The 24,644-nt window shown below is 39.2% G+C and overlaps 2 protein-coding genes across 2 annotated transcripts; one reads left to right on the top strand and one right to left on the bottom strand.

Annotated features, from left to right (window-relative positions):
* The first annotated feature begins 607 nt into the window (after positions 1 to 607).
* Positions 608 to 6,836, top strand: LOC149064780 (uncharacterized). The gene is made up of 2 exons (XM_089255022.1): positions 608 to 686; positions 5,901 to 6,836. The coding sequence occupies exon 2, from the start codon at positions 5,925 to 5,927 to the stop codon at positions 6,438 to 6,440; it is 516 nt and encodes a 171-aa protein (XP_089111148.1). The 5' UTR covers positions 608 to 686; positions 5,901 to 5,924; the 3' UTR covers positions 6,441 to 6,836.
* Positions 6,837 to 10,633: 3,797 nt separating this feature from the next.
* Positions 10,634 to 22,614, bottom strand: LOC149064779 (protein FAM76A-like). Its single transcript, XM_089254858.1, has 9 exons — positions 22,249 to 22,614; positions 19,614 to 19,675; positions 18,289 to 18,349; positions 17,902 to 18,057; positions 16,005 to 16,168; positions 15,793 to 15,867; positions 15,418 to 15,547; positions 14,102 to 14,203; positions 10,634 to 12,847 (listed from the first exon to the last, which is right to left on the bottom strand). Exons 1-9 carry the CDS (start codon positions 22,330 to 22,332, stop codon positions 12,758 to 12,760), a joined length of 924 nt encoding a protein of 307 aa, XP_089110984.1. The 5' UTR covers positions 22,333 to 22,614; the 3' UTR covers positions 10,634 to 12,757.
* Positions 22,615 to 24,644: the final 2,030 nt, after the last annotated feature.

The raw sequence follows: 24,644 nt of genomic DNA, 5'->3' as shown, positions 1-24,644 counted from the left end.
ACCCAATTAAAAAAGTTGTTGCCCTGTCTCTCCTGAGTCCAAACCACGTTTCCAAGTGCAATATTCGCTGAGATATTTGGATTCAAAAAACGGAAGAAAGTGGGGAAAAAAGCAGCGTAAAAACTAACTGGCAATGTTTCTCTCCCTAATTTACACTGCTCTTTCAATTTGCTGATATTTTTTTTAAAGATACTACCCCTCGTTAAAATTCAAAATAGCTTTGTGAGTATTAGGGACAAGAACATTTTCTTTGAAAACTCTGTGGGTTCCAGGATTATAAAGAGCTCCGTGATGTTTGATCATGTGGGACCCCAAAAAGAAGCTTTCACGGAACCCCATGGTTCCGCGTAACACTAGTTGAAAACCCATGTTCTAGGAAAACACTTTGTATTCTTCTGGTCAAGCATCTTTAATCGATAAAGAAAATAAGTCACAACAAATTTCATTTCCATATATATATTTTGTAGATATATATATATAAAGTTACTTTTTTTCCTACATCCAAAATTTCTTGAAAGGCAATTTGGTGTCGGGACTTGGCGAGATTGTAGTTAGATTTGGCGAGATTTGATAAAGTTTGGGATTATCGCTATGGGAGGATTTGTTACCGTCATTTGTTGGTCAGAAGTTTGTGAAGAGTTTCAGACAATCTTCTCTCTTTCTCTCCTGTAGGAAAACTGAACGCGGTAAGTAATTTTACAAAGCATTTCTCACTAATTAAAAGGAAATTATCCAGCACAGATTTAAAAATATTAACAATTTTTCTTTCCAAAAATTGTATTACTTTAATTCATGGATTATAGTAATTGAAATATGCTAATGAAATGTACAAAATCCATAACGCACTCTTATAATAATAAACAAACTCAAAAACTATAATATTTGATACTTCTAACTATAGAAATATTTATATATTTTTTTGTTTTTTTTCTCCTTCATTTTACTTATCATTTAGACTTTTTTGATTGTTTTCCGCTTGATGAATAACAAAACTAAAATAATAAATTTGTTAATCAGGGTACTCTGCATGATATTTATTATCAATTAATAATTACATTGTTATAGTGGTTTATAGTACGCTTTTTGAAGTAATTTTTACGCACGTAAAAAAAAAAGTACATCGTTGTTTTTCATCTCTCCTTTCATAAATTTCATTCATTGTTTGGAAACATCCGTACTTTCAAAATAATTAAACATGAAGCTAATGTGTTATTATACCGGGTTGTTCGGTAGATACTTTAGTAAATATGGTAGTATACGTTCGTAGATACTTTAGTAAATATAGTAGTATACGTTCGTAGATACTTTAGTAAATATAGTAGTATACGTTCGTAGATACTTTAAAAATTCGTGAAAATTGAAAAAAAAAAAGGTGTAATTAGGTGTATTCGGTTTGTGTTTTCTCTCACGAAGGGTGTTTTTTATTTTTTTATATTTTTTTTTTTGATAAAGGAGAAACTAATTGAAATATTTGTCGATTTTTGCCGTTTTTGACTCTGTATCAAATCTGAGAATTCCATTTAAAACTACGTTCATTTACATTCAGGAAACTTTTTGCAATCATATCATAACATCAATTATTGCCATGTGTGCTGTAGCCAGTGGTGTCTTAGCGGGATAAGTAGCAGAAGTTTACGCAGGCATGGGCATAGGAATCCCGTGTGTGATGAAAAACAATGAAAAACTTTAAAAAATTTAATATTAAAAATAAATTAAAATATTGAAAGAGAAAATACTTTTATATGCTATATTTATCTATTTCTGTTGATTTAAAATGGGTTTTTTTTTTAAGTTTACAGTTCAGTGTTCTTCAATCGTTGGTCTGCGAAATATTTCCCCAAATTGTTAAAGATACACTACACGATTGGGAAGTTGCATTGTTGTGGGATGAGGACACTTTTGCAATTTCTATTTACGTCAAAAAAAAAAAAATTGTTCCGTCGTGTCAGTAATAAAAACCAAATATAGCGAAATCGAATGGAAGTTAATGCGGTTCTTTACATCCAGAGCCGCATTTATCTTTGAGCCTCCTGTGGACTATGAAGATTTTGCCTTCCTTCAACCTAGTCCAATTTTCTTGACCACTCATTCCTCAAATGGCCGCGCTACAGCTCGTATGCCCCCCCCCCCGCTCCCAGTAAATATGCCTCTGAAGTCACTGTTATGATCACTCACATGCTTGAGCACTCCGCTGTGGTGGTCGAGTGGTTATAGTGACGGACACGCGATGCGAGGATCCGGGTTCGAACCCCATAGTAGTGGTCGACTGAAGTTGATTTTCTGTGGTTCCCAACTTCGAGGCGCAAATGCGGACCGATCACCCCATTAAAAAAGTCTCGCCGCAGAGAGCAACAAGCTTACAACGATTAATTATTCAATCATGACACTTCACTCATAGTTAGAAAAACTGGTGGCAGATGGCAGCACTACACATAACAAGCATTACAGAGACACAAAAAAAAACTTCACGTCAGGTTTCACTACACGCACATTCCCGCATGTACCGATATCGTTGGGGGTTCCGCGGGGGGGTGGGGTTGCATGTGTGGTGTAGCAGTAGTAGGTAGGGCCTCCAAAAAAAAATGGCTCGGGGATCCATGATGTTCTTAAGTCACACATTTCCGGTACACATGTATGTAGGAGGTGGTTGACGGACTGCAACTCGTCGGCCAAGCATGTCCCACACATGCTCTATCGGATTCAAGTCAGGTGAGAATGCTGGCCATTCCATACGGGTTATATCCTCAGATTCAAGGCATTCGTTTACGATGTTTGCTTGGTGAGGACGGGCGTTGTCATCCCTAAACAAACGTACATGTTGTTCCAGAATGATGTCCTGATAAATTTGGGCTTTCGTGGTTCCCGTTTGAACATGCAGATCTGTTCTGGAACCCAGTATAATTCCACCCCAAACGAGCAATGCTGCACCACCGTAACGGTGTCGTTCAATGATGTTGTCTTGGTGGTAACGGGTACCTGGCGTTCTCCATATGAAAGTCCGACGTGAATCAGACTGCAAGATAAACCTGGACTCATCGGAAAATATCACACAAGCCCACTGTGACGATGTCCACATTGCATGTTCTCTACTCCAGGCTAATCGCTGCCGACAGTGAGTTGCCGTGAGCGGAACACATCTGACAGGCCTGCGAGCATATAGACCAATATCTCCCAAACGTCTGTACACGGTTTGCCTTGAAACTGTGGTACCCGTGGCTGCAGATAGCTGACGAGACAGGTCGGATGCTGCGCTCCGTCTGCTTCTTTTGGCAGTTACTGCCAAATACCGGTCTTCATTCGGCGTTGTAACTCGGGGGCTACCTGTACTGTAACGTCTACTGACATTTCCGTTATCTTGGAATCGTTGCCAAAGCCTAGAGATAACACTTTGGGCAATTCCAAGTTCCTCGGATACTTCCATCTGAGTACGTCCACATTCCAGGCGGCCGATAATTCTACCACGTAAAAAATCATCCACATGCGCCCTCTGTGTCATAACTATTCGCTTATGGCACCGAGCGCCTTACAGAACTCTTGTGAACAATTTCACTTCTTTGCCACCATTCCTTATATACCCCCCCCCCTCTTACACTCTCGTCATTGTGACGTACTATCGGCATCATCTGGTGGCTTCCTGAAATTTGCATATCATTCTTGCAGATGTGTGTGATAATTCTACAGGTGAAAGTTTTACTTCAGATTTCGATTTCCGTGTGATTCTGAATTATCCTTAATTTATGGACATGAGTGTATATATATATATATATATATATATATATATGAAAGAGTAATTCTTTTTATTTGGTAAAAACTCTCAAAATTTCCTACAAACGATAAAAAAATTGCCCCCGTGGATCAATTTCAGCCAATTTTTCCTTTTAATTTAACTCAAATTAATCTATTTGCAGCCACACATTAGTGTCGTTGAAGGGCTAGTATTTTTTTATGCTCTAAAAATTCAATGACATTGTTGATTGGTCGAAAAACGTGAATTTCAGGATTTTTTTACCAATCAGCAACGACGTTTCAGCTATAGCGCATAAAAATCCTTGCCCTAAAGCCGGGTTTTCTTAGGGGCAGGTTTTCTGTGCCGCGTGCAACGTGAATCGCGCTGCTGCTCGACACACCGTCTACTCACCAATAGGAAAAGCAGTATGACTGTTGCCGCTGTGGCGGTCGAGTGGTCTTAGTGCGGTTCCCAACTTCGAGGCGCAAATGCGAACCGATCGCCCCATGAAAAAAATCTCGCCACAGAGAGCAACAGGCCTAAAACGATTAATTATTCAATCATTACACTTCACTCATAGTTAGAAAAACTGGTGGCAGATGGCAACACTACACATAACAAGCATTACACAGAAACAAAATTCACGTCCGGTTTCACTACACGTACACGCACATTCCCGCATGTACCAATTCGTCAGAGGTTCCGCAGAGGAATATGGACGAGGTACATGTGCGATTTAGTAGTAGTAGTAGTGGTCTTAGTGACGGACTCGCGTCGCGAGGTCCCGGGTTCGAACCCCACCGTTGCCGCAGTGGTGATCGCGACTGAAGTTGGTTTTCTGTGGTTCTCAACTTCAAGGCGCGAATGCGAGCCGATCTACATTTTGAAAAGAGAGCAGCAGACCTACAAACAGTACAAATGTAATTCGATCATAACACATCACTCACTTCACTTCTGAAATATAGATGGCAGCACTAAAAAATCAAACACAACACTACATACGTACTCAGACTGGTAGGTACACACACACAGATACACTTCCGGCGCAACTCACTAGGTAGTAAATCGGCCATAGATGGTGATAGACCTGAGTTGTGCTCGGTTTGAAAAAAAGTATGACTGTTTCCTTACAGAGCGCAATACGCCTCACGACAGCACTTTGGCCGTGATTGGCCGACTGTTTCTGAAGGAGCTAAATGCGTCGTGCGCCGTTCGTTTCACCGATCTTCTGGATACAAATACAAATACAAATACAACGCCACAACAGGCAAATTGCCCAACGAGGTGGCTGACTTAAGAACATCATGGATCCCCGAGCCCCTACCTACTACTGCTACACCACACATGCACCCCCCCCCCCGCGAACCCCCCCCCCAATGAATCGGTACATGCGGGAATGTGCGTGTACGTGTAGTGCAACCTGACGTAAAGTTTGTTTCTGTGTAATGCTTGTTATGTGTAGTGCTGTCATCTGCCCCCAGTTTTACTAACTATGAGTGAAGTGTTATGGTTGAATGATTTACCGTTGTAGGACTGTTGCTCTCTGTGGCGAGACTTTTAAACGGGGAGATCGGCTCGCATTTGCGCCTTGAAGTTGGGAACCACAGAAAACCAACTTCAGCCGACCACCACTGTGGGGTTCGAACCCGGATCCTCGCATCACTTCATTTTTGTTTTTTTTTTCACTTCCCTTCAAACCGAAACAAGCAGACGACATAGTAGCTGATTTCTGGGCCATATGCTATTATAAAGCCACCCTGATCTTGCGCGCCACGCTAGGAAAACAAAAATGCGTAGCGTGATTATGTAACACGCTTCTACCGACGCGAAATGATTCAGTTCGATTCACACCCGGCGAAAAAAGCCTACTCCTAGGCAAATCCGGCTTAAGAGCTCTCGTCAGAGGCGGGAACCGGAAAAACCAGTCTGAAGCAGAATTTGAATAGTGGGTAAAAATTAACTTTTCATCGAAAACTATGAAATATGCGAAATATGCCTTACAATTTTGAAAATATGCTCTATCACGTAAAAATAGCGAAATATGAAAAAAAAAATGCGGACAGAAATCCGAACCCTAGTCGTAACTAATGTTTCGTGTGTGCACTTCGGAAGAAATATCTTCTCAGAGGTTTAATGTAATTGATATCCTCAACACTGACAAATTTCGTTTCAGGTCCATCAGAGACTCCGCCGTAAAATGGCTAACACCAGTCATCCGTCTTCAAGCGACAAACCACCGCCATCTACAGCCGAGGCCGCAAGCAGCAACAGCGTAGCGACAGTGACTCCCTTACGGCAGAGGAAATTGCCGGCCTCTTTCTGGCAAGAACCGTCGCCGAGACCCAAGCAGGACTTCCACCAGCATAACCATCAGCTTCCTGCGCTGGGTGGAATAGACACGACGTCAACGACACTGACGAACCAGCAAGCCACGGCCACGCCATCACCCCAGCTTTGGAACATGCCGGCGTGGATAACGGTTCCGAGCACGGAATACTTCCTGTTCCGGGCGACGTCACAGGTCTTACCCGATCTACGATGCCCCTGCGCGATATGCCGGAGACACCGCATTGCCCTGGCTTCCAGGAGGCACCAGCAGAATTTCCATCGGTGCCACGGTCCGAGGATGAGTTGCCTCTGTTGCTGCGCCTTGAATAATGACTACGGATTGCGATTCACGCAAGATATTGCGCAGCTGTCCAGCGCCAAATGATGAGTCCGGTGTGGGGCGTGTATATAAGAAAAGATTCGGTAGAACTGTATTCAAAAGGTTTCTTGCTGTTGGTGACGAGAAGAGCAAAAAAACCTTGTCCACGTCGTGTTTATCGACTAAACAGTTGAAATGCAGGCGAGAGATCTATTAATATCACCCTAGGAAAATTGTACAGTGTAGAGTATATAATACAGTGCATACAGGGTGAATCAGAAATCCCGGGAAACTTTATAAGGAGCGATGTAATAACTTTAACGTAATAAACTTTATAAGGAGAGCAAGACATCTGAACACACAATTTTCGTCGTACAATGGTATGGTCATACCCATAGACCAGTTTCTCAAACTTTTGTCACCCGTGGTTGCCTTGCCCAATTGATGATTCCCCAGAATAGAGTTAGGAGGTAGATATTTTTACTTATAAAAGAACCACTTCAAGTCAGGGCCGTCTTAAGAGCATCATGGGCCCCCGGGCCAAGTGGTTTTTCTGAGGCCCTACCAGGTGAATTCTAGAAAATTTCAAATGAATCTCATTTTTGTGAGGCCCCCGGGCCGTGCCTGGGTGGGCCCATGCGTTAAGACGGCACTGCTTCAAGTGTGTGTATATAATAGACACACAAATTAATATCTCCTGCTCGCCACGACGCCTCTGACAAAGGTTGGCGACGCAACTAGGAGCCGCGATGCACACTCTGAGAAACACTGCCATATAGACTAAGAATAAAAACTCTATACTAATTCTATATTTATAACATTGTTAGACAAATCACAAAAACAATCTAGGAACCAGAAAAAAATTTTAGGCATCAAAAAAAAAATTTTACCCAAAGAAAAAGGTCCAAAATAATGCTCTCCTTTGGACTTTTTCAGAGGACAGTGACCCTCTTTCACGTTGGCAGATACGCTGCTAAATTCCAAACATTTTGTGCTGGTCTCAGCCTGCAATTTAGTAACTACACAAAGAAAAACTTTTAGGCAACAATACCAATTTCGGGTGTCTGGGATTTCCCCAGCTCTGAATCTACAGTAGTAATGCAAGCAGTGAACAGCTAGACGCAGGGGAAAAATTAAAGGTTTTTCCGGCTGTGGGCTTTATATAAATTTCGGCGCTCTCTTCTCCCATTCTAGTCTAATTTTACTGACCATTCATACCACATATTTTTCGCCCTGAACGATTGCGTGCTTGGCTTGCCCCCCCCCCCCTCACTCCGGTAAATATACGCTTCTGTATCAAAGTTCATCACTCATTTTTATCACTCACATGGCACTCTCCAGGTCACTTACCGACCTAGTCCTTTGCTATCGAGGTTAGTCTTTTGTTCACTTACACAAAAAGCTCTTGAGCACTCTTTAGGTCACCCACGTGCTAGCAAACTGTCTAGGTACTGGTGTGATCATTCATTGACTGCCTTAGTCCCTCGCTCTATAGACAGAAACAGATTTATGGTTTTACCACCTGTGTGCTATATAAAAAAACTTTGTCACCTTCTCCTATTTAACTAATTTTCTCTACACCCCTGGGAGGAGGGGGCTATAGCCTGCCAAGCCCCCCCCCCCCATGTAAAGGCACCTCTGCAGACGTCACTGTCACTAATGCGAAGTTCCGGTTTTACAATTTAAACTTAGGAACAGGACACTAGAAGGAGCCTGTTCGGCACAGACACCGCAACCACTTAAAGGTTTTATCAATCTGGCACGACTCTTGTTGGAAAACACTCCCGGTATAGTCGTCGGGCTTCCAAAGAGAAGTGCCGAAACCAGCGTTAATGATTACATGATTACAACGACGACGCCGTCTGTGATTTAACCTCTTGCGTCCCGACTACCTGTATACATTGTATGACGAAAATTACTCGTTTAGATGTGCTCCACCAGTCTTTAAAGTTTTGCCCACGAGTATATATGTGTAAAGGAATATCAGTATCACCCTGTATTCGAGAACATGTACAGAGACGAAACCTTATCTTAGAAATTTCGTTCAATTTCCAGCCGACGCAGGCGTCACCACCATCTACCATATGATGGAATTTTCATTGACTGTGTAAGATATTTTGCCGTTCTTCCTATATTATGTAATAAAACTATAGCTTTTTTTCTTTCAAGTCACACCCGTACTTGACGGGGCTTTCTGTATTTTCTGTTGTCCGTCCCGACTCTTTCAAAAAAAGATGTCCCTTTTTTTTAGAAGCTTGAAACGGACCGAAATCGTGGATATAGATTGTTTTCACAACTCTCTCTCTCTCTACGATTCAAAATATAAATATTTACTTCACACACACAGTGTTTTAGAAAGAACTCCCTAACTCTGAAATGCAAAACGTGGAAACAGTGGTAGACAAAAAGATGAAATAAACACTGCAATTCGTTTAATGGAAAAGACTACAACTACTAAGCCACACACGCAACTCGTCCCCATTCCTCTGCGTAACTTCCAGCGAATTGGAGTTGGTTGGAATGTACGTGTTATGAACTGGGTAATGCTAGTTATTTGTAGCGCCGCCATCTGCCATCAGTTTTCCTTACTATGAGTGAAGTATGATTGAATAATTGTATCATTGTAGGCTTGTTTGCTCTCTGTGGCGAGACTTTTTAACGGGGTATCGGCCCACATTTACACCTTGAAGTTGGAAAACACAGAAAACCAAACCTTCAGCTTACCACCACTGTGGGGTCCAAATAAGCCGGTTTGTGAAATTAGTTACAACTTTGACTAATAGATGGAATCGGTCTCGGTGCAATATTTCTTACGGTGCGTGATATTGTCCTTCGCAAACATGGGTCATATCACATTATGATTTCTTCGAAATGGTCGCTTTGCTTAGAAATGACGACAAAAGCGAATAGTGGTTTAAAGCAAATTAATTTTAACAATAAAAAATTATCTGGAGTCTTCAAACCTTAACAAATCATAGAGAAATACACTTTTTTCTAGATGCTATGCCGAGGTGAACTTGGAAAAAGGAAAAGACTTGTGGTTTTTCTAAAGGGAATCAAATTGCAGACCTATTGCAATCCGATTAAATCAATGTTTCCCAACCTTTTTTTAAAAAGACCATGCCTCACCAAAGCATATCTGAAATCCAGATGTCTCCACCACCCCAATAAAACTTCATAGTTGAATTGACGCAGTCTTTTCAAAGCTTTACACAGAATATTATTTTTTAAAGGAGTCTGTGGCCTTCGTTTTTCTTCATTTTATTAGCAGGGGGGGGGGGGTCTGTGGATTTAATCTTTCTGGCACAAATTTTCCGTGGAACACAAAACATTTAGAACCCTTAGTCAAACCCCCTTCAACTGAAAGAGAAAACCAGAGCAAGAAGTTATCAAGTAGTAGTTTAAATATTACAAATCTGAACCGATACAAAAAAATAGAGCTCAAAAGGTTAAAAGTCTTCATAGAACTCAAACTGTCCACTTTTAGGGCATGGGCCCAATGTTGGGAATAAACAGATTAAATTCAAAGGCTTTTACAAGTGTAGATCACTAAATGGCGATCATTTTCTTCATAATCATTTAGCCTCAATTCCATTAACACCTGGCATAGAAACAATCAATAAACTTCCAGCAAAATGTCAGCTTCTTTTTTATGAAGTAGGCTAACTTCTGATTTTCAGCAGGTGCAGAAGGGAGATTGGAAAATTTGATTCACTGAGAAATCAGCTCAACAAAGTGTCTGGGTTTGTCAATGCTAAAATAAAAGGCTTTTAAGGTGGTGTGATCTCGTTGATGCCGATGAAAGGTTTAAAATTAAAGAAAATCACTACCATACGAGACAAAATTTTTTTAACTGTGATAGATTGAAGACTAAGAGATTCATTCTTCATCATATAAGGTGTGCTACTGCATAGAATTTCTGCAAGAGTGGCATATTCAACTGTCGCTACATCTGCCCATAAATGTGAACTTGTATTACATCCTGAATATTTGTGACACAATTTCCATAATATGCATTGAAATGCCAACTTCAATAAGATGGCATTCTTATTGAAATAACATTGTTTCTCATCCACATTACACAATTTAGACTGACCTATGTACCCATCCCTGTTCAAGTAAAATAGGAGAAAAGCTTTTATCCTTTTTTCCATTTTATGTGTTTTTACAGAAACTTTCACCTTGTTTCTTGTAAAAAAACAAAATTATGATACATTAAATTAGAAGAAAAATACTCCCCACTAAACACTACACATACATTCAATCATAATAACTTTTTATTTATCGAATATAAATATTGGTTAAAACACATCATAATGGACCAACAAGCCATAACATAATGACTGATGTCAAACAAAAGAAATCGACAAAGATGAGAAAAATCAGTGATTGCAAAACTAATAAATCCTAACGATAAATAACATATATTCAGTGAAAATCCTATATATATAACGATGCCCTCTTTTATAATTAAAGGCCTAAATAGCAATATTTATTCTTCAGTCCTGACCATAAGAGGGAGATAGGGTTGAAAGGCTGATGGACAAGCAAGATGATGTCAATTCATGTACATTCACTTCCAAAAGGGAAGCACACAATGGCTTATATAACACGACACCACTTTAATCTTGCTCCCCCTCTGGATTGGATGGGTGAGTCAAACACACACAAGTGGTACCCTGGAGTACAGTCCCTTCATATGGAGCCTTTGCTGTACAGTACTGGTAGATACTGTCTTATCAAGTGACTCTGCAACCATGGATGTAACCATTATGGCGGTCACTCATCAATTCCGCTTAGTTAATACAGCAATGTTATGATTATGGAAGCAATTCCAAACAAGTCAAACCATTGTCTGCAGACCTGTTCTCGGTCAACCAAAGGTTGCCAACACCTCTGATGATCTGTATATTGGTATAGTAGCCAAGTGCAATCGACAGATGACCTCCAGAACTGTTACATACATGGTTGCAGCATCACTTGATAAGACAATATCTGCTGGTACTGTGCTGAAGGCTCTTCATGAAGGGGACTGTTTGCCAGAGTACCACTTGTTTGTATTCCACTCACCATCCAATCCTGAGGAGCAAGCATTGTGTGCTTTTTGGAAGCCAGTGTATAAGCATATACATAAGATCAGTCACTCCATCATTGATGTTGGGACACCCCTCCCCCCAATACTCCATTTGTATCTTCACCTATGGTCCCAATAAACATAACTCATAGTGTTAATAAATTCCATCCAAAACAATATATCATTTATAACAGTTCCTTAAGTATGATTATATAGGAGTTTCATTGTATTTAAAATATATCGCCAAAAAAGTATTTTTTTGGCCTAGGGAAATCAAAAGCACAACCATAATAAAACATTCAATTTTGACACATTATATTAAAAGTCAACGTCTGAATGAAATAAATAAAACTAATAAATAGGGGTGAATACATGTATAAATATGCACTACCTCACAGGGGGGAGGGGGAGAGAAATGTCGCACAATGAGGGAATGCTTGAAATGAAACTTGACATACAACACAGAATTAAGTAACTAATCAATTTTTTTTTCCAAATACATGTCTTCTGGCTTATGCTTCGAATTTATGAAGTTATTGATAAGTATTAGGACTGATACATAGGGATTCAGCGCGTGGCATTGATCCGAAATGTGTTTGCATCATATCCTAATGTACTAGAGCCTAGTACTGACCCATAGTCAACACGTGCTCATCTTCATTTTAAGGCTACTGAAAATCATTCACTCAGCAGCCAATAGGTCACTGATTTTAGGATTGAATCGGTGAAGGATTTCATTTGGACATCTCACAAGGCATGACCACTGATAAAAGCTTCGTGCAATCGCATGTTATCCTCTTGAAAGATATCATTCAACATGCTATTGTGCCATCATTTTGATTGTTATACATAGGCCTACAGAAAAATTATAATACCGCCGCTGTAGAGACAGAATTTAAATTCGTCAATCTTAACATGATTTATGTCAATCATTGTCACACCAGATATCTCTGGTTCAGTTTAAAGAACACTTTTTCCATTCAATAGAATGTTTTTGTTGGGAAAATGTGGCCATTACTGCATACTAGATGTACCGATTCGTAACTTCCATGTTCATCTAGACATTCAAATTGCACACAGAGCAGTAAATTTCTTCATTTAATTATCTCTCCCCATATCAAACTCGCAGTTATCATGCTATAGACACGTTTCTGCCATAATTCTTTTTTTTCTCAAAGAAAACTGTGGTAGAATTTTTAAGGTAGGATATTCATTATGAGGCACTGTATATAAATATACACACACACACACACACATTTGGTTTCCCAGTGATTTGAAAATAACTAACTAAGGATTGAGATGATAATGTTCATAAACGTTGAGGGCTGTCAGTGCTAATTTTATTTTTGTTTGCTCTGCCAAGAGTGACAACTTGCTTTTGCAACACACGAACTTTAGCCTAGTAGAAAATAAAAAATAAGAAATCTTAATAGTCAATGTACAAACATTTATGAAATGAATAACCCTAAAAATAACACATAATTTCTTTAGTAGAAACAAAAATGTATATGCATTGTGACTGTCGTTAACTGTGGGTACACACTATTTGTGCTCAGCGTCGTACTCGTGGGAGTTGATGAGTAAAGTAGACGAGATGACAAGTCATGAGGCAAAAATGTCATGACAAATTAGTTAGTAGCCCAATAAATTCTATCTTTTTTTGGCACATCAAAGAGATCTAACATTGAATTGTTCAAACCACCTGACTTACATGGCTTCATCATTTGACTTTCGGAAGCCTTCCAAGCCAAACAGGCAACTAAAGTGGTATGGACATAGACCAAATGAGCAAAAGAACATGCCAGAAGAGTACACGCTTGAATAGTGTGAACTCAACTGATAAAAAATAGTTTTGATGTCATTTCTTCATTGTGTTCTTAATTTTTTATTATTACAAAAAATTGATTTATCACAAATATCATTGCCTCAGATATCAATCAAATTGGAATTGATTTTATTTGCCATCAAGAGTACCCCCTTCTTTGCTCATACCCCTCATAAGAGCATCACACACACAATGCCGTGATATTTCTACAGCCCCCCCCCCCTTCTGATGCTGTTAAAGCACAAACAAACAAGAAATCCTGCATCTTTTTATACATGTTGTGTTAGGGTTGAAGTCATCTAAGTTTACATCTGGAGAAAATACAGGGTGATTTATCTTCTCAGGAGTGGGTGACTAACTGATTAGGTTTGTAGGTCCATCCCATATTTTAAGAGAAAAACAAATTTTCCTATATTTCAGTTTTTGGGAGGAGCTATAGGCCCCATTTACCCTGGATCCCACCTGGTTTACATACATAACCAACAAACACTTACAATGCCTATTTAAATAATTGAGATTGATGCACAAAAATACTTGTAATAATCCATTCTTATTCAGAAGTTTCAATTGTTTTGAACAAAATAGAAAACCCAATTTGGCTATTTGGGAGGCTGCCAATTACACATACAAATGTAGGTTTTTTTCTTTAATGCTTAAGAGTCTCATGGATGATGAGATGGGTGGTAAATTACAGCCATACTGTGAAAATGGGCTTCCTAACTTAAGCAAGCAGACTGATCTTGCAAGTTTCTGGAATGGTCAAATTTTTTTTAAACAGAAGTTTACACATACACTGTCAAGTACGAGTTAATAAAAATAAAATCATACCTGTAAATCTTCAACAACATCACTATGCTGCTTTGTCATAGATTGAATCTTCATTTTCAGTTCTCTTTCCAGGACCCCATGTTGTGCCTTCATCTCTGCAAACTTCAAAGGTAATTCATGAGTTAAAGGGGGAAGATCACCGCCATATCATATATATACCAGGGTGCTCAAGTTTTTGAACAGTATGGGACCATTCCATTGGTTTGAAAACATGTCGCTGGCCACTTAATTGATCTGTAAATGTGCAGCGGGCTACTTAAGTGATCTGGAAATGAGCCGCAGACCACTTAACTGATATGGGTTGCTTACGTGATTTGGGAATGTGCTAGGAACCCCTCAAGTTATCTGGAAATGTGCTACGAAGCACTCAAATGATCTGGAAATGTGTTATGCACCCCTTAGCAATCTGGGAATATGCCAAAGACCACTTAACAATCTGGGAACATGCCAGGGATCCCTTAAGCAATGTGAAACTGTACTGTGGGTCTTTTAATGTGCCACAGGTAACTTGAGTGATCTATAAATGTGCTGTGGGTTACTTCAGTGATCTGGGAATGTGCCAGGGATATGGAGAAATGTACTACTACTGCTACTTAATTGCACATGCATCTCATGAACTTTCCTCTACAGAATTTCGAATGAATTGGTACATGTCAGAATGTGAATATATGTGTTATGAACCTAATGTGAAGTTTGTATCTGTGTAATGCTGTCATATATCATCAATTTTTCTAACTATGAGTGAAGCATAATGATTGAAGATTTTACTATTGTAGGCCTGTTGCTCTCTGCGGCGAGACTTTTTAATGGGGAGATCGGCTCGCATTCACACCTCAAAGTTAGGAACCACAGTAAACCAACTTCAGCTGACCACTACTGTAGCAACAATGGGGGGTTTAAGCCCAGGTCTTCGCGATGCAAGGAGTCTGTCACTATGACCACTAGACCATATGGAAATGTACTGCAGACCAATCAGGTGATCTGGTAATGTGCAATGGACCACTTAAGTGATGTGGAACTGCACTGCAGGTCATTTAAGTGATCTGTTAATGTGCCACAGGTCACTTGAGTGCCCTCTGAATGTGCTGGGGGTCATTTAAGTAATATGGAACTGCATGGCAGGTCACTTAAGTGACAATGTGGCATTTAGTTCATTTTTACAAAATAGATTTAAGGTTTAGGCCATGTCAGATGACTCCGAGGGACACACGTGACCTGCTGGCTACGAGTTGAGCATGTATATTTTACAGCAGGGGTGGGGGAAGATGAAAACATGAATAAATATTTTCTGTTACTAGATAACTGAGATCATTAACCTGTTTCTCCTTTGTAAACATCTGAGCATCTTTCTGGGCAAGTTGCTTTTGTAAGGAAGAGATCTGATCTTTAAGCTGCGCCAATGCAGCAACATGGTCACTCATCGATGGATCAAGAAGACTGCTTTCACTGAAAAGAAAAGACAAATACAATTGATAAAACAAAACCTATCTTTCATTTCAAATAAATAAATAAAAATCAAGTCCAATGATAGCATCACATTTTTAAACAATAGAAACAGCTGAAAAAACTCAATTTTTCAGTATTTATCAATAGCGCTAATTATGAGCAAGAAAAATATCACCTGTTTTGAAAGTCTACCATAATAACAAAAAAAAAGTTACAATCTGACAATGAACCACACATCAACTAACCTTGTAGGTAAAGTACCATTCATGGACTTCACATTTTCAGATTTTATTTTCTTACTTGGGCTATGCTCTTTTTTTCTAGAAAACAATATGAATATAACCATTATCAGTATCACGTAAGATTAACGATATTGCATGAAATCATGAATAAAAAATTGTGGAACATCATTACAAGAATAAAAATACTCGAATGAGATGATCAGTAAGTAGCCTACTTATGTTTGCCGGAATGACCTGAATGTGAACGCTTATGTGCATGATGATGGCTGGACTTGCTGAGGGAAACAGCTCCATGATGACTCGAACTGTTTTGTTTGGTTTTTGCCAAAGCTCTCTTGTAAGATAACGTACATAACCAACACATCATTTTACCATCCAGCTGAAATAAATGTATATACATATTAATATTCATGCGGTACTTTTTTCAGAACATGCAACACTAAAACATATGCACTGCGGTGTGCAAAAGGATAAAAAAAATATGTCAAGTATCGCTCTCTTTATGGCACTTCCCCCAGGATCAAATCTAACTTTCACATATTTGATTTCTTTTGTATTCAACAAATATTAGTATCATTAAAATACAGTATATACTACTCAATATAATCACACTGGGACTGTTTTTGATAACAATAACCCAGGAGCCTTCAACACATGGCTCACAACGCTGGTGGTCATTTTTGTAAACTGACTGTTCAATATAGCTTAATGGTAATTAATATGGCTATATGTCACATAGGATTAGTAATCTTGGCCCCTTGTGGTTTCACTGAAACTTTCAGTGTTGCATGCACCATGTTACTTTCCGCTACCTTCGTATAGTAGCGGAGAGTGACATCATCCCCTTGAATAAGTCACCATCTGGTTGCCATATAAGCAGTTGCAAGCTTGGCCTGTGCCCTCGTATGGTTCTGTTTATTGCACCTGAGCTCCAAGGAAAGATTGAGAGATTCGTTGCCTTTGTAGTCTGGTGGTCTAGGGCATTCACCCAAAAAGTGAAAGGGCATGTGTTTGATTTCCTGCAAAGGTAGTTGAATTTTCTCCTTCCAAAAATTCATCTTCACAACAGCCAGTTGTTAAAAACCTTTGTAAGGTAGTGGAGAGTGACGTCATCCTTGTACAGGTACTTCTAGGCTGACTTTTCCACTTTTTTTTTCAAATTGCTGTATAAAACAACAAATATTATATAAAAATATTTAGGCCACATACATGGTAAACTAAAATATGAACATCCAAATTCTGAAAGCCTGAAATAACCTAAAATAACAATGAAAGCAAAATTGACTGTGAGCATATAAAAATATACCATGTATATTTAAGCCAATTTTTTTTGTTCCGAAAATCTTTCATGTATTGGGAGGATTGACTTATACACAGGTCAGTTTTTTGACAAAAACAATTCAGCCAGAGTTTTATCAACATCCCCTTTCTCATACAGCGAAGTGCTCTAATTCCGGCCCACAAAATGGGTAAACTTGTTCGCCGAGTTGCGGAAGACAAAAATACTAAAATGAAGCCATGTTTTCAGCATTACTGGGTCCTCTAGGGCTCCCCCCCCCCCATACACCAAGAAGCCAACAGGCAGTGCGCAGGTGAGCCCCTACATGAAGACAGTTCTACGTCAAAGGGGTTAAAAAAAAGGTACCAATCCATACAGCATGACGATTACAATAGTTTGTGGCCCCACGAACAATCTCTTATATGACCTGTAAACTGACAATTTTGTCCAACCATGCCTTTTTGCCCATACTGTAGCTATTGATATGATAGAAAATGTTTTAATGCTGTCACATAAAGTGGTAAATGAGTAGACTAAAAATATTTGGAAGGTTTTGTTCATTTTCATTATAACTTTTATATCTTGGAAGCATACATTTCCCTCAAAAATACATAGAATTTTTTAGGATTGGTTTATACATTTTTTACGGTTTAAAATTTTTTTTATCGGTATATTATTAATTTTCTATCATTTTGGTGATCTTTAATTTGGGGGGGGGGGGTTGTCACCTTACACACAAATGGGCTTATATACGAGTATATACGGTAACCTAGTTTTTACACAATAAATGAGATAGATTTTCAAGAGAGAAGGAGAGAAATATTTTGAAGTACTTTTTTGCGACTTTCATCATGCCGATCAAATGCACATCGCTGTTTACACTGCTCGCATGTAACCGGGGCCCCATACTTCTTTTCAGAGTTTGTGCAGCGCTGGCACTTGGAACCGATGAAGGCAGCAATAATATTACAATAAATACATGCTGTTGGCTGTCAGAAAAAAAGGGGATAAAAGAGCATAATATAGCAACACATTCTGATTTTTTTTCATGAACAGGAATGATAAAAATATTTATAGTGATTATTTTTAATTTAATAGTCAAATCTCAAGAATATCTTTTCTTTTTTATTGAAATTTATTGATTAAATTAACAGAATCCCAGAAAAAACAGTAAAAATAAAATAAAAATCATATAGTTAAGGAGTAGAAAACATATTTACCTTCCCATATGCTTTAACATTCGATTCACATTTCCGACAGACTACGGTGCTTCCTTTTGAACTGAAGAAAATACCACACGTTAAAAACCGAAATTGCAATATATAAAACTAGCACAATAGTGAAAGAAAAGAACCATTCATAAAAAAACTGAATCAATCGTAAACATTTTGTTAAAAGAATTCAAAAAATTATTTGGTACATTATGGTAAAACTATTTGCTACATCCACCTTTTTAATTAAATAGTAAGGGGTCTGACCAATTTTTTTTTTTTTTTTTTGCAGGGTTTTATTTTAGTGAAAAGTTTCCTCACATCCGTGAAAATGTAAAGTAGGTAATTTTGCGGAAAGCGAGACAATCTAGTTAATTTATCAACAAATAAAATGAAACACCAAGATTATAGTTTTGTTAATTTGCTTCTTGTGAAGGGTCCATTTTTTCAGATCTAAAATTAGTGAAGGGTCTGCTTTTCAGACCCAGATTTCGGCTGGACAGACCCCTAAATAACATCTGAAATATAAAACAATGTGCTAGTGATAACTATCTTGATTTGGTATTGGCAAAACATAAAGCCAAAGAAATCCAATGATTTTCGACAAATAGGAAATGAAAATCACATGATGTGATAAAAACTAGATCCTTACTATAATTTCGATAGGCCTACACAGTGGGTTAAGTTCTCAAAGGATAAAAATTAATTAAAAATTGTCTTGGATGGAAACATCCATAAAATGTTTTGTTTTAATTTAAAAAATAAATCAATGACTTTCATTTCTTCTTCAACGTTTCTCTCATTACCTAGCAAAAAAAATGTTTACCTAATATTTATCCTTTGAAAACTAAACCCACAGTCTAGTTTCTATTCTGTATTTCTCGAAAATTGCTGGATTTCATTGGTTAATTCATCTTGTAGGAAAAGTTTGTTTTCATGTAAAACAACATAAACCAGGGCTTGACAAATCGCAAAAAGATTTATAGGTGCCAAACGTTTTTCCCCCACAAAAAACCTGCCAGAATCAATATTTCTTTAGGCTTTTCCAGGACATGGTGACCGTCTTCAAAATAGACCGACACACTGATATAAATTTGAAAATTCTTGTATTGTCCTCAGATTCCAAATTAATAATGATACATAGAAAATTTTAGTCCCCAACACTAATTACTTAGTCAACATGGTGACCTGGTGCCTGGGGTTTATCTAGCTCTGACATAAACCTACTAACAAACAAACTGTTTTACAAGACAACTTCACTGAACCACTTTGGAATGCCTGAATTTCTCTTACACTAGGATCAAATTGAATTAGGTGAAGCAAAAAATTTTTACCTGTCTTGAAATTCAGTACGGCAGTATGTGCATTTCACCAGAGGGAAGGCACCACGACAGTCCTGTGGGGAAAATATAAAATAGCAATTATAAAAAATTATAAGCCCTTACACAAAAGAAATATGCTCAAAACATGTTAAGAGTTTTATATTTTCGCCCACTGACACATTTCCTAACATACATAATACTAAACACAAGAGCACAATGACCAAATAATAATCCCAGATAGCCATGGCAACTAATAAATTGATATTGACGCCTAAAATTTTCTATGTGTAATTACTAGCTGGAGCAAAAACAAATACTATTGGCTCCAAAAATACTTGATTGGCACTTGAATTTTTTCCAGATTTATCGAGCTCTCCATGCTTAGATGGAGTGAACCTTTCGAACCCTCTCAATTGCGGCACCAGACCCCCTCGAATGTATCTACTCAATAGCTTTGTAGTTAAACTGTTAAACTACAGTTAAACTGCAAAGCTATTGAGATCACTAAGCAAAGAGATAATTTCATCAGGAACAAAGAAAGGCTGCGCTTAAGCAAGATATGGCACATGACAATCCAAAATACCAAGATCAGGGTGGTTAGAAAATCAACTCTTCCGAATTTGGACCCTCCCCCCCTCACCATTCAAATTTGAAGACTCCGATCCCACCCAATTAGAAGTCACCACATCCTATCAATCTCAACATGTCATTTGCTTGACGTGACAACAATAAATTTGATCCTTTCCAAGCAAAAGCTTGGAGACTGGAAAGGAGCTCGTTTCATCTCTTTGCTCACCAAAAACAGCATTGAAGATGTCCACCGCAGTAGTACACGAAAAATCTGCTTCAAAGAAGCTTGGAACACGCCATAACACACACACGCAGATTGAAAGGTATGAAATTTACTATAAACTTTGGCCATGAAAGCCTACCTTCCCTTTACAATACGTAATAATCGATAGAAATGTGGTGGGAAATGCGTAAAACTACAAAAAAAATTATACACGAAAAACTGAATAAAGGATTGCCAAAACTTATACAGATGCAGCTGTCACAGAATCACTAGTTTAAACATAAAAAAAAATTGCTACATTGGTACACTTATGGAAAGATAAGCTTTCCCCCCAAAACACATACTTAGTTCACTTTTGTGAACCGTGGCACAGTTCCAGAGCAGCTTGCAGCACAATAACACATTGTTTAAATGACCTTTGACACATTTACAAATCACTTACGTAATCTGCGGTACCGTTCCAGATCAATTAATCCTGCAGTGTTAATCAAGTTGCCCACAGCACGTTTGCAAATCAATAAACAGAGCAGCAGCTCCTTTGTAAAATCAGTTTTTCATTTGGGGATTTTTTTTCTAGCATGTTCCAGAATGTCTTTTTGTTAGTGTTTTTGTCATTTGTTTTTATCGTCTTTTTTTTTTCATTTTTCCCGACCCCTTAAAATTTGGGACAGGAGTGAAACCACCCTTAGTCAAGTGGTCATAGTGACAGACTTGCATCGCGAGGATCCAGGTTCAAACCCCACCGATTTCGCCAGACCAGAATCCTGGGTAATTATGCTGGGTTGTCGCACCCACAGTTGCCACAGTGGTGGTCGGCTAAAGTTGGTTTTCTGCAGTTCCCAACTTTGAGGCGCGAATGCGAGCCGATCTCGCTGTCAAAAAGTCTCGTCACAGACTAAACAGGCCTACAACAGTATAATTATTCATTCAGTACACTTCAATCAGTATAAGTTGAGAAAAAACTTGTTTAAAAAATTGATTGCAGATGGCAGCACTACATATAACAAGCATTACACAGAAGCAAACTTCATGGAAGGTTCACTATACGTACACACACATTCCAACATGTATCAATTCATTAGAAGTTCCTCAGAGGAATATGGACGAGGTGCATGTCTGGTTTAAAAATGGAATTGCCATTCAAAATTATATTTTCCGATAACACTGTGCAGCGCTCTATACAAAAGCCTATTTATCACTAGCGACCTCAAAAGGTGACGCCACCTCTACATGATAACCAACAATAAAACAAGGAATGGCAGCCTAGAAGGCCTAAGAAAATAATAATAGCAAACCGGGGTGGAAAAAATCACACAGAAGGAAATTGCGACTATCATCAACCAGCAAGAAAATCACCGAAAATCTAGAAAGGAAGTCGTCAAAGAAAAAAAGGGATTATCTACTATAGCTGTTCCTAGTTTTCAACAGAAACTGGTCTCACACCAGCAAAAGCATGGTTTCTTGTCCAAAATGTATCACTAAAATGGTTTTGAAGAGCAATTAACACAAAGAATTTGGTTGGTTTTGATCGCTGATGTTACTTTTTTTTTGCATTTTGGATTATAGAGCTTATTTCGGGGAGGGGGTACTTGAATGTTGTGCAACTTTTCTTTTGGCAGTCATTTTCTATGATGTTGAAGATGTTTGGCGTCGCCAACTGGTCAGAGAACCTTACCTAATAAAAAAAATCACCCATTTGGCGGCAACCTCGCTTATGAAATCATTGGAAGGAAAAGAGAAAACACCATTCAACAAATGCTTGGCGCCCGCCAATAAGCTCAGTTGGCGAAAATTCATAGAAACTAATAGCAATAACTTTTCTCATCGATTATATAACGGATATTGATATCTTACTTTGCATAGCTGATGACCCGGAGAAAGATCTTCGAAGGGATATCTCTGCATACACTTCGTGCATGCGAAAAGAGCTGCTGCCATATCACAGATGAAAGAGACCAAAGAACAATTAGGTGATCGCTTGACGTTTGTTTTAAATGCCCTATTTCGCTTCCGATCGAAATTTCACGAACGGAGTGTCATGCGGATGTCAATGGAACGGAATCGAAAAACAACCGGTTCTTAATGAACTCAAATAAACAGAACCCGGATAAGTGAGACTATCAAAACCCGGTATTACTTTGAAGATAAAAAGAAAAACACACGCAAGGATCGCTTTGCCCCCCGATAAACACGCACACAACAACAATAAGTACGTAGGATGAAGCTGTTGCCAGTTTCTTTTCTACATATTTAAGAAAAAGGGAAGAAAAAACGACCAGAAGACTTCAACATATGTGACGATGACCATATGTCATTGAGGAAACAAACGTGACTATGGCATCAAAGACTCAAATACGTGAGGGCGGCTACAGACGTAACTGCAAGCTCAAGACATGGGCGGAAATACGGAGAGGGGGGAAGCAATGCCCCCCCCAGCGTCGAGGTTAAAGCCGACTGATCTAATGCATTTTCGTATATATGAACTGACATTATCATCATGTGCCCCCCCCCACCCCGCCAGAATTTCAAGTCAATGAAGCTTGACAACTTCCCTTTCGTCTCCACGCGGCACAAGCACCAGTTCGTACACTGAAGCTATTTACGGAAAATTCGCTGACAAAGAATTCTTCACAATTGAGTGAGCGAATCAGCAAATCAGTGACGAGCAAATGAGTGAGCGCCCTAGGGGCACTCATTTGCTTACTGGATCACTCACTTAATTGCTCTCTTTACTTAGCTCATTCACTGATTCATTTGCTCATTCGTTTGCCCACTCGTTTCCATACTGACCTCAATTGCTCTTCCATGCACACATTTGCTCAATTACTCACTCATTTGCACACTGATCATCTCAACTGCTAATTCAATCACTCGCAAGCACAGCTCACTGGGGCGCGTAGGCTAATATGGGTACTCGCATGGTTATGCTTGCGAAAACGCGGGGCTTGAACAAACGTGCATTATAAAATTAGTTCACGCCACTAGTTTACCAACGATGCCAGACCAGACCAGACTCAAAATTTTACCGAGGTGACTGGCCCTGAAAGCGGGCCATTAGCCAACAAATATACACGCTCTAGAATGCTTGTGCAAAAAGAGTGCTCATGTATGCTTGTCAAGTGTGCAGTTACGTGTATAGCCACCTTAAGTTAAGATACGGAAGATTGGCAATTAGTTGGAGTCCCCGTTTGGAAATAAAAATGATTTCCATTGATGCCTTTGCAAAACAAAAAATTCAGCAACGAAAAATCCGAGCTGTTTGCTTTCCCAGCAGTCTTTTGGTGTATCAAGTGGCAGACTTTACAACACACATGCTCAACCTGTGGCCCTTGGAATCATCTGATGTGGCCCGCGATGAATAACCAAACCACTCAAGTGGCCCAAGAAAAATTAGCAAATCACTCAATTGCCAGTGGCCCATTTCCAGTTTACTTCAATGACTCCCGGTGCAATTCCAGACCATTTAAGCTATAACAGTGTATATCCAGATCACTTAAGCATATGGGTAGAAATACGGGGCTGCGGTTTCTCTTTCTCTCTCTCTCTCTCCCCCGCCCCCAAGAATGCATGCCACGGTCCAGCAGAAAACCAACTTCAGCCGACCACCATTGTACTACCGGTTTCCGTATACGGTTGGTAAAATATAGAGCAAGAGGGAAAATAATTGATTTTATTCAAGGAAACATTTTTCTGGTTATTGTGCATGAAAGCCGTCTATTTCTACCGTGCTGCCTGGGGGCTATTTGCTGAAGTTAAGAGGGCCTCATGCCACAGTGCATGAAATAAGGAAGGCAAGGTCGTGTCTCTGGTGGTGTACATGGTGGCATGTTTGCTCGGTATGCAAGAGGGCCTGGGTTCGAATCCCGGCAGAGATCAGATGGCTTTTCCGTCCGATCTCACCTCGGCATGTTGTCCAGAAAAATGTTACCTTGACATCTTGAGCTGAGAAAAAAGCTGTCAGTCAATTGATTTGTTTTCTCATCCCCAAGTTCACGAACAGGGGCGGCTCAAGAAAAAAATTCTCACATACGCGAGACCCTTCTTTGACGAGCCTTCGGCAAGGCCAACTAGGGGTCAAACCCCACTGACGCCTTACGTAAAGTCATTGGAAAAGCTGTCGAAAGCTATCAGTGTTGTTCCCCACCAATCCCATTCCCAGCTCTTTTTCAATCATCTCTCATCTTCGCGCCCTTTTCACATTCTTAAGTTTTTGAAAAACATCCTATGGCATCTATATCGTATTCAAGAAC

This window comes from Pholcus phalangioides, unplaced genomic scaffold, assembly GCF_987345545.1.
Source record: "Pholcus phalangioides strain wild (caught in Gottingen) unplaced genomic scaffold, Ppha-v1.0 ptg000042l_1, whole genome shotgun sequence".
In the NCBI taxonomy this organism is placed as follows: Eukaryota; Metazoa; Arthropoda; class Arachnida; order Araneae; family Pholcidae; genus Pholcus; species Pholcus phalangioides.
This window is presented reverse-complemented; position numbering and strand designations above follow the sequence as displayed.